General features: G+C 52.2%; 2 protein-coding genes across 3 annotated transcripts in view; both read right to left on the bottom strand.

Annotated features, from left to right (window-relative positions):
* Stab1 (stabilin 1) overlaps nt 1-13,065 on the bottom strand; it is a 29,584-nt gene extending 16,519 nt beyond the window's left edge. Inside the window, exons 1-22 of one of the 2 annotated variants that reach the window (XM_076931354.1) lie at nt 12,873-13,065; nt 7,598-7,734; nt 7,176-7,291; nt 6,884-6,969; nt 6,749-6,818; nt 6,306-6,401; nt 5,972-6,082; nt 5,554-5,750; nt 5,203-5,333; nt 4,920-5,047; nt 4,592-4,686; nt 4,289-4,423; nt 4,015-4,152; nt 3,798-3,860; nt 3,430-3,543; nt 3,292-3,345; nt 3,039-3,119; nt 2,643-2,801; nt 2,105-2,167; nt 1,791-1,886; nt 1,348-1,434; nt 426-537 (exon numbers count right to left, since the gene is read on the bottom strand). In XM_076931354.1, coding sequence (XP_076787469.1) covers nt 426-537; nt 1,348-1,434; nt 1,791-1,886; nt 2,105-2,167; nt 2,643-2,801; nt 3,039-3,119; nt 3,292-3,345; nt 3,430-3,543; nt 3,798-3,860; nt 4,015-4,152; nt 4,289-4,423; nt 4,592-4,686; nt 4,920-5,047; nt 5,203-5,333; nt 5,554-5,750; nt 5,972-6,082; nt 6,306-6,401; nt 6,749-6,818; nt 6,884-6,969; nt 7,176-7,291; nt 7,598-7,734; nt 12,873-12,953 — 2,350 coding nt within the window. In that variant the 5' untranslated portion in view covers nt 12,954-13,065. The remainder of the gene's footprint in view (nt 1-425; nt 538-1,347; nt 1,435-1,790; nt 1,887-2,104; nt 2,168-2,642; nt 2,802-3,038; nt 3,120-3,291; nt 3,346-3,429; nt 3,544-3,797; nt 3,861-4,014; nt 4,153-4,288; nt 4,424-4,591; nt 4,687-4,919; nt 5,048-5,202; nt 5,334-5,553; nt 5,751-5,971; nt 6,083-6,305; nt 6,402-6,748; nt 6,819-6,883; nt 6,970-7,175; nt 7,292-7,597; nt 7,735-12,872) is intronic. The other variant, XM_034498083.3, reaches the window with a different exon arrangement.
* Nucleotides 13,066-15,145: 2,080 nt separating this feature from the next.
* Nucleotides 15,146-17,369, bottom strand: part of Nisch (nischarin) — a 35,485-nt gene continuing 33,261 nt past the window's right edge. Inside the window, exons 19-21 of the mRNA XM_034498548.2 lie at nt 17,231-17,359; nt 16,627-16,788; nt 15,146-16,397 (exon numbers count right to left, since the gene is read on the bottom strand). Of these exons, the coding sequence (XP_034354439.1) occupies nt 15,787-16,397; nt 16,627-16,788; nt 17,231-17,359 (902 nt within the window). The 3' untranslated portion in view covers nt 15,146-15,786. The remainder of the gene's footprint in view (nt 16,398-16,626; nt 16,789-17,230; nt 17,360-17,369) is intronic.

The raw sequence follows: 17,369 nt of genomic DNA on the forward strand, positions 1-17,369 counted from the left end.
GTGTAGCCCTGGCTGTCCATGAACTTACTTTGTAGACCAGGCTGGCCTTGAATTTAGATATCTGCCTGCCTCTGCCTCCTGAGTGCTGGGGTCAAAGGCGTGTGCCACCACACCCAGCTGTGCAGTTTTGCAATTTTTTTTGCAGTTTTGAGTTTTTAGTCAAGCCATTCTATCGACTCTGCCTCCAATCAATCCCACTATCAGAAAGCCTCCAGTGTGTCTTGCTGAAATCCTGCTTGCTTTAGATGAAAGCCCAGCTCTCTTCTGGGGAAGCGGACAACATCCATTGCTGTTTTCCAACGGCACCAGTCCGCGTGGCCTCCATCATTCTCTTAGGGCCCTGTTCCTTCTGGGGAGCCCCTCAGCACCTTTTCTAAACTAAGCTTCTTTCCCCCTGGGAGGTGGCTTAGGCCAAAGTCACTCACCCTCCTGGCACTGATCTCCATGCTTGTTTGGGTTGGAGCAGATGTGGCAGGCAATACCCTTGTAGTCTGGAAAGCAGAGGCAGGCTCCATTGCCCTGGACCCCATCACTGCACTGAAGGGTAGCAGGCACAGGATCAGTCGTGGACATGGAAACCACAGCCCCACCCCCTTTGAACTTCCCTCCCTGGTGGGCTCTGAGCTCCTATTCCCACTGAGACTTTTGAGTGACCTCCAAAATCAGTGAAGCTACCAGAGTAGCTCGCCCACCCCACCTCCACAAAGGCTCAACGGCCGTAGTGATGTTTTGACCATTAACTGCTGTGTTTTTCTGTGGCAGGTACTAAGGAGCCCTGATGTCCCAAGGTGGCAAAAATAGAACATTAAAGAACACTGTCAGGTCATCTTTTGGGAAACAGATGGAAAACCTATAAAAATAATTACTTCTTTTATTAAAAAAAGGTTGTGAGCCAGGCATAATGACACACACCTTGCATCCTAGCACTCAAGAGGCCGAGGCAGGTGGATCTCTGTGAGTTCCAGTCCAGCCTGTTCTACAGAGTGAGTGCCAGGACAGCCAGGGCTATGTAATGAGACCTTGTCTCAGAAAAATGTTTCTTATTGTGTTTGTGTGTGTGTCTATGTAGACATGTGCACTTGAGTACAGAGGCCCCTGGAGGCGTTGGATCCACTGAAACTGAAGTTACAGGCAGTTGTGAACACCTAACATGGAACCAAACTCAGGACCTCTGCAAGAGCAAGCAGCATGTGCTCCTAACCAGTGAGCCATCCCTCTAGACATGAATGCAATAATTTCTAATGAAAACAGTTTGGTTCAACATCAGTTACTTAGAAGTAGGTAACCTACACTGTCAGCTGAGGAAGGGACTAACCTTCATTACACCTAGCAAGGGTGGGGACTCACGTTGCCTTTGCCATAGCAGGGGTTGGAGAAGCCCCCAGGACACTGTGTACAGTCAGGCCCAAAAAAGCCTTTGCAGCAACCGCGTTTCTGCAAGACACAGAGCATGTCTGACATCCAGCCCATGCCAACCCCAAACCAGAAAGCATCTGTCTCCTGCTCATCTCTAGAGCACAAAAAATGGGTATGGACCCCCGCCCATCTCCAGTGCCACCTCTTTAACCATTAACATGTGGGACAGTGCTGGCAGTACAGTTCAGCTGCAAAGCGCTTGCCTAGCAGATGCAAGGCCTTGGGTTCTAATCTCAGCACTGCCACAAAAACTCTTCCAAACCAAACAATAGCAAAAGCAATGCCTGGGAAGGGAGGCCTCCTCAACCCAACTTGGGAACCCCAAAGAGGAAACGCCCAGGGTCCCCAGGGGTCACACGCCTGCCCAGGCTCACTGTGATGGTCTGGTTGCAGTAGACAGCACAGCCTTTCTTCAGAACGTTGAGCCCAGTTGGGTCGTGGGTATAAACACACTCCTTGGGGAAGATATCCTAGGGCATGCCATACTAGACCAGTCAGCAGAGTGGATGCTGGGCCAGCCTTTGCCAGGCAGCCCTAGTCCGTTTCTCCCACCCTGAGCAGAGCTGGGGTATGCTGAGCCGCCAGGTATGGTCCAGCCCTCCCTGCTTCTACTCCCACTACAGCCTGGGTATGCTTGAGAGTCTGGCAAAAAGAGATCCATCCCCGAGGGCCAGGCTGGGGTGCTCACCATTTTCACGCTGTTTGGGGGGCATATACTGGCATTCGAGGCTTGGCAATCCACACAAGAACCCTAGGAAGAACAGAGCAGGGCAGAGGGAGGGGGAGGAGGGTCGGAGAGAGTCAACAACCCTGAGATGATGACATGGAGCAAAGATCTGAGGGAGGAGAAGGGGCCAAGCATAGAGCGGCCAGGAAAGGCATCACAGGGAGCCTGTGAGAGGCAGGTGGTTAGTAGGCTTTCTGAATGGAGGGGTGCTCTAGTCAAAGCAGGCTCTGGTGGAATGACCTAGGATTCTCTTCCTTCACTGTGGTCTTCTTGCCTATGCCCAACCGCCCTTGCGCCACACAACTCCCTCAGAGAGAGAGCTGAACTGCCACTGTGCTGTGCCTTCAGAACTGTGAGCCAAACTAAGTCTCTTCCTCTGTATTACCCAGTCCTGAACATTCTGTGATTGCAAGACCGACACAACAGAGTTGTCCCCTGCCCACGTTCTAGGGATGGGGTCTGGGTACAGGGTGGAGCCTGGGTTCGGTACAGGGCTCACCAGCACAGTCTGGTGTTGCTCTTCATCACAGTGCTTAGGTAGGATAGGTAAGATGGTGGGGGGCAGCAGGATGCCTTCCAGCATGTGGATCACACCGTTGGAAGCCGGCACATCTACCCTCCGCACAGGGATGCCCTCAGGTCCCAGCAGGATGCGTCCCTGTAACACAGACCCCACCACGTGCTATCTCCAGCCCAGGAGGCTTCAGAAGGCCCTCGCTCCTCTCTTTTTACCATGTGGCTTTACTTCACACTGTGGGATCTATGTCCACTTTCCTAGCCCAGCTGGGGCCTCGTCAAGTGTCCTGCCCACCATGGCATTTACAGCACACCAATAGGCATGAACAAGGTCAGTGGCTTCTGAACCGACTCATGTACCCAGCTGCCCAGATCTCACCTCCTCAGAAATATTCACAGTCAGGACCTGGTTGGCCATGGTGAGGATGCGTCCCTTAGAGATGAGCTTCTCAACTGTCAGCTGAGGCAGGAGATAATAATAGTTAGGCTGGCACTGGCTACACGTTGTTCAGGTGCTACACAGTGACTCTCAGAAGTGAAGAGAAGAGGATAAGGAAATCCCCAGAAAGATTAAAACTTGTAGTAGTCTTTGAAACAGGAACCATCATGAAGAGGATGGGGCATCCTCTCACCTGTCCATGGTTGTAGATGTGGTACCGTACCAGCTCCTGAAGTTTGGAAAGGCCCTGAGGAAAGAAGTCAGTTCCTGTAGGTTGATGGGGGAGCCCTGGCAGCCCCAGCTCGCAGCTCCACCTCCCCATAGAACTTACTGTTGTGAAAAGGTAGATCAGTCGGCCATCCCGCAGGCTGTCCACAGCTTCATTGCTTGGGGCAAAGACTGTGAAGGGCCCAGGACCATCCAGGATAGATGGCAGCCCACAGTTCTGCAGCAGCAGAGTGTAGGATTAGACAGATCTCTGCCTCAGAATCCTACCTGGTTCCTGCCATCATCAGCCAAGAGGGAGCTCCCACTGCTTAAGTGGGAGACATGGGTGATGCATTGGTCCATGCCCCTGTAAAGTCTCAGGTATGGTGATGGGGGCAGAGGGCTCTAGAAAGGTAGGTGAGCAGACTCTGGGGCCATGAGCTGTTGTGGTCTGGATGTCCAGCTAGGTGGAACTCCCTTTCCCAAGCTTACCTCCAGGATAGTTTCAAACCGCGTGAAAACCTCCGTAGAAGCAAGTATCTGGGCAACAGTTTTCTGTAAGTATAAGAGCCCCAGAATAGGATGAGGTGGCTTCTGCCCCAGGAGGAGGAGGAGCCTAGCCTCTGCAAGCCAGAGAAGTCTCATACCTGTCCTTAACACATGGAGGCATTCCCTACAGCACAGAGTGGAGAGGAGGTCATTGGCTCACCTTAGGGTCCCCTGGAAGTGGGGGTGGAAGCTGCCATCGCAGGGCAGTGACTGTATGGAAGACCCCATTAGCTGCTATGTAGTTGGCCTTGTGGATACTGAACTGCTGGGGCTGGTCTTCGTACTTGTAGGTATATCTCTGATGAGACAGACACAGAACTATATCCCACATGCCAAACCCTCTGTTCCGCAGCCCCTCTCCCTGCTACACATTTATCCCCGCTGTGTCCCCTGCCTGCCATTCCTATGGCCCTAGTCTGAGGTCCCCTTCATACCATGTTTTTGAAAGTGACGGTGATCTCCTGGCCAGCCAGTGTCCACCACCTGCGTGTGTTTGGGGGCCCTGTATTCTCCAGGATGTGCTCCCCTGCGATGATATGCTGTCTGCAGAGCTGCTGGGCAAGTGTTGCCTGCAGACACAGGGTCAGGGTATTGGTAAAGCCCAAACAGGCCAACCCTCTTTGTACCTCCTCTGCCTGAGTTGCCGGAGAGGACAAGAGGCTTTGCAGGCCACCATCTCAAAGGGAAGCGTCATGAACAGGGAGTTCGTGACCTCCTCTCAGGGAGAAAGGGCTCACATTCATGTTACTGGAGACAGAGGAGACAGAGAACATAGATGGCACCAGAACGGTGAATGGGCCCGATGACGTAAGGATCTCCTGGCAGCCCTGCCCTGTAGATGGAGAGGGGTGGTGTCAGAATTCAAATGGGGAGCTCCTGAGGTGATGGTATAGATGTCCAGCATGGGAAGGGGACATTAATGCTGGGACCAGTCCCCACCTCCATCCTGGCCTCACCCTCTTCTTGGGCAAAGAAACTAGAGTCTGTGCTGAGACTAAGTCTCCCTCCCAGCTTTGTGGGTATGGGGCAGGGGCATGGTCATAGGTAAGCCTAGAGGGCACACACCTAGCATGGCAATGGCCACTCTTAACCGCAGGAGCACCAGGCCAATCTGATTGGCCCTCTGAACCTCGTGGAGCAGATGTCCATAGCAGGCATGACCGTCACCCACCTGGTCATTTTTGCATACACAGCTGGAGACCCAGAGAGACTGGTCAGGAAAAGGATGGACCATCCCCTTGGCCCCACCCCACCCCCCAAGTCCTCCCTGCCAGGCCCTGAGGGGAGGCACACATATACTGCCCACTCCACCCACCCTGTGCCCATCCCCCTTGGCCCCTGTGCCAACCTGGTCTTTCTATCAGGGGTCACCTGACAGGTGGCTGTTTTGTCGCAGGACTGTGGTTTGCATGAGACCTGGCACCCCTCAGAAGCATCGTTGTTAATGCTTTTCATACCTGGCCAGCACATACAGGTGGCCTGGGCAAAATGGCAGGGGCAGGAGAAGACAGTACATCCACCAGTGAGAATACAGGAAAGCTGCTGGCATATGTTCTCCCTCACACAGCCCTGCTGCCCCTTCTTCAAGACCAGGGTTGTCACTCTTCTCACATCTTATAAATGGGGCATCTGAGGGGTTCAGACCACCTGGGACTTGCCTAGAGTGGGTAAGTGGCTTGTGAAGCAGGACCTAGCTCACCTTGCCTGGCCCACGGTATAGGCAGAAGGTAGAGTTGCTGGGGCAGCCACCAAAGTTGGTGAGGCATGGGTCCTGGGGCAGACACACTTTCCCATCTCCGTGGTAATTCTCTGGGCAGTGACACTGGGCCTGCCCCTTGGGAGTCACTGAGCATCGGGCCAGTGGGGAGCAAGGAGACGGCTGACAGGGGTCAGGAGCTGCCAGGGCAGAGAGCATCTGAGTGAGTTGGGCCCCAGGAGCCCTCTCCCCTTCATGGTTTCCACCTGAGTGGCCATTGGCCCTCTGCCTCATAGGAAGCATGTTCTTTCTGTATAAGTGGCCAGACTGCATGTACTAGTATAAAAGGGTACCCTTCCAGACCCTGCCACCCACTGTGCTCTCCAAGCTCGAGTCCCCTGCCCCCAGATCACATACTTACCAAGACAAGCATTGTCTTGCCGAGTGTATCCAGGCAGGCACTTGCAGGTGGGTGCCTCTGCAGAACACTGGGAATTCTGGGGGCATCTCAGGCTCTGACAGACTGGGAGCTCTGAGCAGAGAAATTATAGTGAAGGCCCAGCTCCAGGTTGGGGAGGAGCACAAAGCACTCTGCCCTGCTTGCTGTGTGACTCCAGGCAGCTGCCTCACCTCTCTGAGCCTCCAGACAGTGGAAGTCTGGCCCAGGTCCTCCTGAGTCTCAGACTACCTGTCACCCAGTTGTCCTCCCCTCCTCAGGCCACAGAGAACCTTCTGCCCCTGGCAGCACTGCTCACCTTGGTCACAGTGGAGGCCAGTATATCCAGCAAAGCACAGGCAGCTTCCATTCCCCTGTGGTCCATGGCTGCACACCCCATGCACACAGTTGCACACTGAGGGGGACATACAAGGGCACATGGAACCACAGCCTCACCAAGGTACATACCAAGGTGCATTGCCTTCCTGCCCTCTGCATGTTTACAACGTAGGAATAACCTTGAGAGTCCAGAGCTCTGATAAAAGAACACAGTAGAAGGGGAAATCCCGGAGGGAGCCAGGGAGTAGAAAGAGGGTCATGACGGAGGGCTTCCTGGAGGAGGCTTCTGAGACTTCCATATGTAAGAACCTCAGGGCAGGACTCAAGACCAACATTCCAGGAGGGAAAGGCAAGGCTGAAGATTTAGGAGAGGTCTGCAGACACAGGTAGGATTGGCTTTGCCCAGAGGCCCTGCAAGCTCACCTGATTGGCAGTCAGGCCCAAATCTGCTGGGGTCTCGGCACTCCTGGCAGGCTGAGCCGCTGAAGTTTTCCTGTTAACGCAGTAAGTCAGTGGGGTTCCCTCGACAGCCCCACCCCATCCCTACCCAACCCTTACCTGGCACACACAGGTCCCGTTTCCATCTATGCCATCCAGGCAGGTCCCATGGCCACTACATGGTGTTGCTGGACCACCAGGGCACTCTGCGGACCCCAAAAACTCAGCTTTTTCCCAGAATGCTTCCTTTACCTCTCCTCCAGCCCCTCCCCCAGGACAGCCAAGGCTATGGAGCCATGAGTAGTCGTGGCTCTCAATGAGTAGTCACTGGTTGAACAAGGTTGTGGGCAATATAGGTGCCCCTCAGATGAGGAGCTGGGGGCTGGGGCAGGGCAGGCGGCCTCTTCCATACCATAGCACTGGGATCCCCAATAGCCGGGGCAGCAAGCCTTCTGAACCACGTCCTTCCAGCACTCCTGGCTGCATCCACTTAAGGATATCACAGAGCCCCTGAGCTGCAACTCATAGCTACGAGACAGGGTAGGCAGGAGGTGGGGTGGTGGGCACCTGTGGCTGTCACGCTCCTCACACTGAATTCCAGGAATCTTAGCCCACCCACCTCTCTCCTTCTAACCCAGGGCTGAGCCCAGGGCCCAGCACACAGTAGGTGCCTGGGAACCACCTTTCTTTCTCCCTTCCTGTGCCTACTGCTCTGTAGGCCACAACAGGTGTGTGTGTGTTGATGACACTTTGCTCCCACCTGGATGTCAGTGAGGTCCCTCTGGATCCCCTGCCACCCTCCTGAAAGTGGGAAAGAAGTGGGCGGGCCCATACCGGCAGTCCAGGAGTATCTTCTCTGGGAAACTCCGAGACCAGCCCAAGGGACATAGCTGCCTCTTGATAGCTGCACATGTGGTGCAGGGTGTGTGAGTGACAAACTTGGTGTGGATATCGCAGCGTTTAGACCGCACCTGGGCCATGGGCAAAACGTACAGTGAGGGGCCTGGACCGTGGTCTAGCCTGAGTCCCTGCCGACTGCACAGTTTCCCTTCAGTTCAGTGGGAATGAGCAAGCCTAGGGAAGGTCCTAGGAAGCCTCATTGTCATCTCCCGTCCCTATGTCTGTGGCTGAAAGCCTTCAGTCTTTCTCTCTCTCCAGGAGAATCATTTCCATCTAAGGTGAGGAGATTGAAGTCCCAGGGCAGCCTCTTCCCAAACTGTCATAGGGACAGGGTGTAAAGCAGGGTCTGGAGCCTGAATTCATTGCATAGAGCACCTTGGCTTCTTGGTCCAAATAAGCATGCACCAAGCCTCACAATGTGTCCAGGAATCCAGTGACTTCATCCTCAATCTGTCACACTAGGACAAAGCACAAGCTTTCTGCCAAACACCAGTGCTAAGCAGAAGGTCTGACCCGCTATGTTATGGTTGGGCAGCCATAGCTGAAAAAGCCTTGTGGCAGTCCTGAGCCAAGGCTCTGCCTCCAGACAGGGAAGCACCACCCAGGTGACTACAGGCAATAGGGGGAGCTGGGAGAACAGGACCCAGGATGTTTTCATTTTATTTCTGTTGCTGTAATAAAATACTCTGATAAAATGCAACTTAGAAGAGGAGGAGCTTATTTTAAGCTCACAATCCCGGTCACAATCCATCATTTTAGGAAGCAGCGGGGACTTAGAACAGCTAGTGTTACCACGTCCACAGCTAAGCAGAGGGAAGTAAAAGTATGGGGCTGGAGACAGCTCAGCGGTTAAGAGCACTGACTGCTCTTCCAGAGGTCTGAGTCCAACTCCCAGTAACCACATGGTGGTTCACAACCATCTGTAATGGAATCTGATGCCCTCTACTGATGTGTCTGAGGACAGCTACAGTGTACTCATATACATAAAATAAATCTTAAAAAGAAAGAAAGAAAGAAAGAAAGAAAGAAAGAAAGAAAGAAAGAGAGTCTGTCAGATGATCCTGGGCCAGAAGGTAGAAGAACAGATGCTCCAACGTTTTGAAGTAGAGTGAGTGTCCAGGTGTTCAGAGGTCTCTATAAATTGGCTAAGTTTTAGAAGCTATGCTTTGTGCTTCCCACAATTATAGTTAACTCAGTCATTCTGGATTTCTGACGGGGTTGAAAACTTATAGCTATTTACCTTGAGAGAAAAGATTTGAGTGGATGGTCGGCAGCTGACATTCATCCTAAAGCCAGGTTCAGAACTAAAAGTTTTAGTCAGGATAGATGACAGAGGTTCTGGTTAGTCAACAAAAGGATGGACTGGGTAGTAGGACTATCTTGTACCTCACTGGTACAAATTGGCATAATTATGCTCTAATTGTATTTTGAGAGAAAAGTTTCCTTTTAACAGGAAGGGTGATGTGTAGGAGGAGCTAAGGTGGGAGGAGTACTGAGAGGAAGAAAAGGAGTAAGAAGAGGAGAAGAAGAAGGAGAGGAGAAGCTAGGTGATGAAAGAGAGAAAGAGGGGGGAGACAGGGAGGCAGATGTTCATGTATCTCCACCAGTCAAAGATAGTTGTTATATCTAGGTTGGATAGTGGGTTACACCTCTGATTGAACAATACCAAACTTATAAAGCCTATGATTAACATTTTTTTAAAAAAAAATGTATAAATGCAAAAAGGAAAAGGGGGCATGGGATAGGGGCTTTCTAAGGGGGGGAATGGGGAAAGAGGGGATGGCATCTGAAGTGTAAATAAAATATCTAATAAATGAAAAAAAAAAAAAAAAAGAAAGAGAGAGAAGCAAAAGCATACCTCTTGGTGTTCAGCTTGCTCTCTACATTTAGACAGCCCAGAACCCCTTATGTAGGGAATGATGCCACCCATAGTGGGTACCATTAACAGAATCAACACCACTTTCTATAAACATACCCACAGGCGAACCTGATCTAGGCAATCCTTCATTGAGACTCCCTTCCCAGGTGATTCTAGGTTCTGTCAACTTGACAACTGAAACTACTCCCATGATTTGGACCTGAAGGTTGTAAGAGAGTTGGCCAGGGTCAGTGCTCTGGCTGAAGGGGCAGCAGCTGACCCAAGGCTGAAGATGGAAAGTACAAATGCCCCTGTGTAACCTGCAGGGTCACCTGAAAGAGGTTTGGAGAGTGGCTGGAGGTCAGGCTGACAAACAGGGTGCCAAGCTTAAGTGAGGCCCAGTTGCTGCACCCTCAGAACTCAGTTAATGAGTTGTTTGTTGCTGTTGTTGGTTTAAAATATATTTATTTATTTTTCAAGACAGTTTCTCTGTGTAGCCCTGGCTGTCCTAAAACTCACTCTGTAGAGCAGGCTGGTCTTGAACTCAGAGATCCACCTGCCCCTGCCTTCTGAGTGCTGGGATTAAAGGCGTGTGCCACCACTGCCTGTTACATTTATTTTATTATTATTTTTTAAAGCTTTGATACATGTTTATATTGCATGTTTCACATAGCCCCAGGCTAGCTTTGAATTTCTGATCCTCCTACCTTCCCCTGTTATAAGCATGAAGCACTTGCTTCAGTTAGTGAAGCAAACTAAAACCAGAGAGAAAGAAAAACACTTTCTGGTGGAGTGTCCACCCCTCCCCCACCCCCCTCCAGTCACTCTGCTACACTGATTTTGCCTTTTCCGCTCAAGGCTCTGTGGTTGAGAAAGAGGGAAGTTACTCAGCAAAACCTCAGGTGTAGATGTTATGTTTGGATTCGTCATGCCAAAGCTCGTCTTTGCAAAGCCAAGACAGAACTAGGAAATTAAGCAGTTCAGTTTTAGGCTCTGGGTATATGCTTGGCTGACAATGGGCTCTCCTTGAAGCCACTTGCCTAGGCAGGCAGAACTGAAAGTACAGTTTCCACTCTGGTTGAGCTCCTAGGACGGTTTGCCAGGGTTGAGCAATGGGAGCCGGCATTACTCAGAGGGAGGGAGGGCCTGGAGGAAGCTGGAGCTTTGTAAGCCTGTATGCAGTGGTGATGGATGGATAAGCCAACTGCCGAATCAGCACCTCGCCAGGGACCACACCCGAGAGAGACAGGCGCTCATTAGCCCACCAGTGGCACCAGACGGAGCTCACATTCCTGCTGGTGATACAGCTGGGTGGGATGAAGTTGGACAGGCTTCAGCTGAACCAGAGGTCTAACTGCTAGCAGCATCTTAGGACCTGGCAGAGTGCTCAGTTCAGGGCTGAGTTTGCTGTGTCTGCTTTCTGTGCTGGCAACGTGGAGGAGACCATTAAGCTCAGTAGTGAGGCGAAGAAAACTCTCCCAAGCTGGAACCAAGCTCCTGGGGAGTCTCTGGGTTGACCGCCTAGAATCTAAACCCCCTAAGAGTGGAAGGGCCTGTGAGCTGCCTCCCCCTCCTCTGGATCAGAGCAGGAGGGGACAAAGCTGGGTCCTGGCCAATGCTCTTGCTTTTGTACCTTGGCTGTGGGTACCAGGCTTATGCTCAACACAAGGTAGTCCCTGAGCAGATGGATGGACACATGCTAAGATCCTCCCACAGGGAGACCTCCCTGTATCTGCTGCCCAAGCCTGCTATGCCAAGGCCTTAGTGCCACCTTTGCTGGGTGTCTGACTCAGGGGTGCCCTTTGCCCTTTGAGGCTCCGTTCCTAGCAGCTACAGCTTGTGTCTCATGTCACAGGATGAGGGTCTGTGAGGGGAAAGGATAGCATTGTTACCTCCCTACCCACAAGGACCCCAGAACCTCTTCCCTGGTCCAGGCTGGCTGGGTTTCAGTCTCAGAATTACAGACTTAGGACTGTTTGGAGCTACACCAGGTCTCCGACAAGAAAAAACCCTCCAAGTGAGATTTCTCACCGACCACTGTCCCCATTGCCCAGAACACCAGGACACAAGCCCAGAAAACCTGGAGCTTGTGGTTTTCCATCATGTTCATCCTAGTGTCCCACCTGCTCCACCCAGCCCTAGGCTGGCCCTGGAATCCTTTTTCCACAGGACCGAAAAGACAAAGCATCCCACAGCTACCTGGTGGTGGATCCCCTCTCTTTGCCATAGGAGCCTTGGAAGCTGCCCAAGAAGCAGATGATGAACTTGGTCTCATGAGGGAAGCTCTCTTGCCCAGCTACAGATCTAAAACTCAGTCTCCACAGAAGCTCTTCCCAAAGCTCATGCAGCAGCTATGGGCTGGGAACACCTAGGGACAGGCAGCCTGGCACTCTTGGCCTCCGGAGCTGTGCTACAACCACTCATGAGGCCCTGTCTAAGCACACTGGGTGGGGAATTGCAGGCCCGAGTAAGAACCACAGGCTGTGGTCCCGACCATGGCTCTAGAGGGAACAGCTTCTTGCTGTCCTCCTTGGGCCTTGGATTTCTAACAGGAGAAACAAACAAGCTTGCTAAAAGCTGTAAAGCCTGAGGGGCCACGTTCAGGGCTGGTGAGGGGCATCTCTGAGACTTGAGAACATTGTTGTTGGTTGCTATCTGCCCAGTGGCTCTCATTCCTTCCAGACAGGCTCAGTGCTGGCTACGGACATATACATGGCCAGTTTCTGAATGAGCCCCTTGGTTTATAGTTTCCAGAGGATAGGTAATGATCACATTAAAAAAAAAAAAAAAAAAAAAAAAAAAACCCGTGGCGCACGCCTTTAATCCCAGCACTTGGGAGGCAGAGACAGCCGGATTTCTGAGTTCGAGGCCAGCCTGGTCTACAGAGTGAGTTCCAGGACAGCCAGGACTACACAGAGAAACCCTGTCTCAACACCACCCCCCCCCCAAAAAAAAAAAAAAAACAAAAAAAAAACAAAAACAAAACAACAACAACAAAAAACCAAACCAAACCAAAAAAACCCAGGTGAGGGCTTCATAGACTATGGTCTCAGTCTGGGAGGGGAGCCCAGGAAGATGAGGCTGGCTCTGTCCGTCTTCACTCACAGGCTGGGGAACCCAGAATGACTGCCCATAGTGCATGTCTAGCTAGCCAGACATAGAGGAGATCAAGTTGCTGAAGCCTTTAAACTTCAGGCAGAACAGCCACAGACTTCAGCCTGCGGAGGTGGGACAACAGCCTGGTGGCCTGGGTCCCCAGGGAGGTCAGACAGGTACCAGCTGCTTTGATATCCCCCAACACATTGATACACCAACTAACATGATCCCTCCCTGACCCTGGCTCCCACTCACCGTCTGCCCTCTGATGAAGCCGGAGTCTGCCAGGCAGAGGACTAGAATGAAGAGCAAAAAAAGGATCCGGGGCTCTGCCATAGCAGGCAGATCCGCTGTCCGAGACAAAAGTAGTGTGGGGACAGTGATTGTAGCGGCAGGCAGTGAGTGAACTCCAAGAGGCAGGCATGAGGAAGGAGGCAGGACAGAGTGGGTGAGCAGCCGCTTTAAAAGCTATCGTCAGCTCACCCCCACAGGAACCCACCAGGATTTCCTCCTGCGTATCAGCAGCCTGCAGGCGGAAGGGAAGACGCTGGCCAGTGACCCCCACATGGACGACCTGGGCCCTGTTCAGGGCTTCCTGGCCCAGGACTACGCTCTCTGGTATGGTCTGGAGGTCCAGAGCCACCATTAGCTACATGCTTGGGGTCTAGGGGAGGGAGATTCTGAAGCAAATTCAAACACCAATAAATTTTCCCTGCATCTGTCAAGCAGGCTTTTCATCCAGAGGCTTCGGGGTTCTGGTGGTTAGGAGGTTGTTGGGCAGCCCCTGGGATGCCTGTCCCCAGGCCAGCTGCCTCAGTCTTTCCGTCCAACACCATGCTAGCCCCTCAGTCTGGTCTCCCCTTACCAGCCTCATGGTAAGCCCACCCCTAACTCTGCAGCCACAGCCCAGGTTCTATTGCCAATGACCTGTCAATCTTTTCCATGCTTGTGGTGGGTGTCTGTGACATCCCTCACTCTGCTCAGACTGGGTAGAGCCACAGAGCACAGCCTGAGGGGTTTCTTTAATCTTTTAGGGACCTCCACTCAGGCAAATCAGGATTCATGGATTCAAAGCAGGAAAGATTTTCAGGACTGGCTGGTATGAAATAAAACTGAAGTTTCATTAAAATTAGTGTTAAAAAAAAAGCACACTCAAGAAGATGTGTGCAGGCTTCCCAGTCACCATTTATTAAAAGACTTAAGGTTTTTGTTGCTGGTTTTTTGTTGTTGGTGGTTCGTTTGTTGTTTTTCGAGACAGGGTTTCTCTGTGTAGTCCTGGCTGTCCTGGAACTCATACGTATCCACTTGCCTCTGTCTTCCCAGTGCTCGGATTGAAGCTGTGCGCCGCCACCACCCACATCTATCAATTTACATTTCAAATGCTGCCTGGTCCCCCGTCACAGAGTCCCTCACCCATCCCCCTTCCCTTTCTCCTCTGAGAGCACGAGGCCCTTCTGGGGCATCTGCAGGGTCAGGTAGATCTTTTCCCTTTGAGGCCAGACAAGGCAGCCCTGTTGGGGAGAGGATACCAGTCAGGCTACAGCTTTGGGAATACCTCTGCTCCTTTACTGGACTCTTTCCTTTCCACATCCCCATACATTTCCCTTTCTGCTTTGCCTCTTGGCCAACTGGGGCTTTTCTCTTCCAGTAAGCTGCAACAGTATATGCTGTTTCCTTCTCCCAGGTAGATGTGGTCTCTGGTGTTGAAACTAATTCGTTTAGACTAAAATTTCTCACTGTGACCAACAAACCAGACACATGGATCTTCAGCTACAGGCTTTCTCATCAACTGGCCAACTAGGTCCTTTCTGTCTCCTGTAAGTGTTGCCCAGTCTGGTCATTCTGGCTGCTGCCCTTCTCAGGGCTGCCTGATTAAAGAAATAGGTTTACTTTGCTCAGATAAACTCTGCTACATTTAATTAGTTTAAGGCTGTGTGTATTGTTGGCTTAGTACATGTTGCAGGTGCTTTACTAGCAAGCTCCAGCCCCGGCCTGGTTTGTCTCTAATCAAGGTTCAGAGCACTTCTTTGACCTGACCCCAGGCTTCAGGGCAACCAGGGCCTGATTTCAGTTCCTCTGCCACTGGCAATCAGCTGGTACTGCTCTCTTTAATAGTTCATTTTTTGTCTCTCTTGGAGTGTTAGCTGAGAAAGAACAGGAGTACCATCTGGGCTGACACAGACGTGTGGAGGAGACAAGGAATAAAAGAAAGTTGTTTTTTGTTTTGAGACAGATACAGCCCTGGCTGTCCTGGAACTCACTCAGGCTGGTCTTAACCTCAGAGATCCACCTGAGCTTGCCTCCTGAGAGCTGGATCTAAAGATATGCACCACCTCTTTCAGCTCAAAATGGGTACTATTGTTTACCTAGGCCTCTGGTTTGACCGCAGCTTAGCATGGCTCTGTTCTGGGGACCCTCCCACCTTCCCCTCCTTCTCTCTCTTCTTGTCTCCAATTTTCCCATGCTGACCAAGCCTTTGGTTGAAGTCCTCTTGGGACCCCAGTATTCTATGACCTTGAAGACTCAGATTGTGTCAAACTCCATTTTATTAGAATAGAGAACATAGGCAACAGGAATTATACTTGGTGCTGGCAGCTCTAGGTCCCTTGCACTGGCTCCTCTTGGACCTATGACCCAGGAACTCCCCGTAGGACCTCCTCTGGTCTGGACTTGAGGAGGCCTCCATTTTGGAAAAGCCCATAGCATGGGAGCTTGCCACATGTATTCTGCTACCAGCTTTGTAATTAGCAGCGGCACACCCACAGTGACAGCAACAGCAACAAAGGACTGACTTAACACTTCAGGAAAGGATGTGGGGGTTATCAGGTCCACAGCGCCACGCTAACAACAGCATCAATCACAGACAAAACAATGCTGGCGTGTCTGGCCATGCCACTTCAGGGGCAGGCGACATAAGGGACGCTAATGGCACAAGGACGCTCTGGTGGGGCTGGCATACGTCTTCCCAGCGTTAGGAAGGATTAACTGAGCACACATGTTCACATCCTCTGTAGGAGCTGGTCACATGTGTGGGGGCCATGGGCAATCAATGTAGGAACCAAGGAAGAGGAGAAAGAACTTAAAAAGAACACAGAAGGCCCGCTTCCCTGCCTCATGGGCACCAGGCTAGGCTGGTCATGGCAGGAGGCCAGGGTTGCTGTGGCGTGCACTAGCCAGTGAGCTCCACAGGCAGCTCCCTGCCACAAAGAGCTTCCCACTGTCGTGCGAGCAGTGAGATGAGCTTTTCTCGGCTCTCAGCACTGGGGACAAACACCTGCCACTGAACCTCCCGGCCCTGGCCAGCCCTGCCAGGACCACCTGGCACCTCCCCGAAGTGGTCCAGGGTGACACTCCCCATGAGGTCATGGCCCTGCGTGTCATCAAAAACAAGAGTGAGGGCCTGTGGGTAGGGGTAGTAGCCCATGAGCACCCGGTCCAAATCCCGGACACGGCGGCCATCATCTAGCCGGTATCTGTCCCTCTGTGGTGGCTCTTTGGCAAATTCAGGCAATGGGTAGTGGATGTAGTCCTCATCCAGGAGAAAGATCTCAGCACTGGTCAGGAGGAGCGTCTTAGGGCGCAGTGGGCCCCTGCCCCGTCCAGGCTGTGGTGTTACCACCTGGAAGGCCTGTATGTACAGTAAGATGCTGAAGGCTGGATTCTTTGCAGGATCAGCCACCTTCTCTGCAACAATATAGGTCAGATCTCCGACCTCTTCCTCACTGGGGTAGGTGAACTTGACGCGGCTGGAATGGATCAGCTCATAGTTCTCCATTTTCCCTGCAGGAAGAGAGACAGCAGAGTGTGGCCTGAGCTGGCCTGCAGTGCAGTCAGAAGTAACAGCAGCCGCACCCCATCTGTCAGGGAGCTGCAAGCTAGAGCCTAGGGCTGAGGCAGATCTGCTGGCTGGCTGGGGACTGCTGGGATGGGACCTCTGCCATAAAGAGGACCACAGAAAGCCTGGCCAGCTATGCAGAGGCAGTGAGGGCTCTGGGGGTTGACAGGATACCTGTATTCTTGTCCCCAAATTCCGAGTAGAAGTCCTTGTCAACAGGCTCAGGTGATGGTGTACGCTCCAGGGAGGACAGCACAAGCATCAGATGTTGGAGGAAGCAGTGTGTCAGGTAGCTGTCGCGAGTCAAGCACGTGACCACCTGTTTCGGGGAGGAGCCTGCGCAAGAAGGTGTTGGTCACAAGTACAGGCCACCATTCCCATCCCTGCAATGCCCAACAGAAAACCAGGACCCACAGGGTCCATGTGGGAGGGCACCATGGGCCAGGGGAGATGGCCATATCTCAGGCAGGAAAGGGATAGAGGCATTAGGAAAAGAGCTTAGTTTTCCCCTTTCAGGAAGTATGAGTCAGAAACATCCTGCCCCTAAGCCCAGGGCCCACTCTGCTGTTCCCTGTACACCCAGCTCCTGCTATAACCGTGGGGTGGGAGTCCTGCCATCTCAGCAGTTCCTGAAGCTGCTTCCTCCTACCCGAGTAGCTGGCTTGTAAGTGGAGATAACGTGTCATATGATAGTGTACCTACATGTGCAAGGTGGAAGACCACTGGTGACACCAGCCTTCACCCACACAGGACAAAACACAGCGTGTCTGTCACTTACCTGTCAGCCGGAAGTACTGGTCGAAAAGGCCCACGTTGACTGACTGCAGGTCACTGAGTTTGAACACAAAGCACTGAGAGATGTGGAAAGGACTGTTGTTATAGTCAGTGTTTTTCTGGTGCCAGAAATCTGTGATGGA

Source organism: Arvicanthis niloticus, chromosome 3, assembly GCF_011762505.2.
Source record: "Arvicanthis niloticus isolate mArvNil1 chromosome 3, mArvNil1.pat.X, whole genome shotgun sequence".
NCBI lineage: Eukaryota > Metazoa > Chordata > Mammalia > Rodentia > Muridae > Arvicanthis > Arvicanthis niloticus.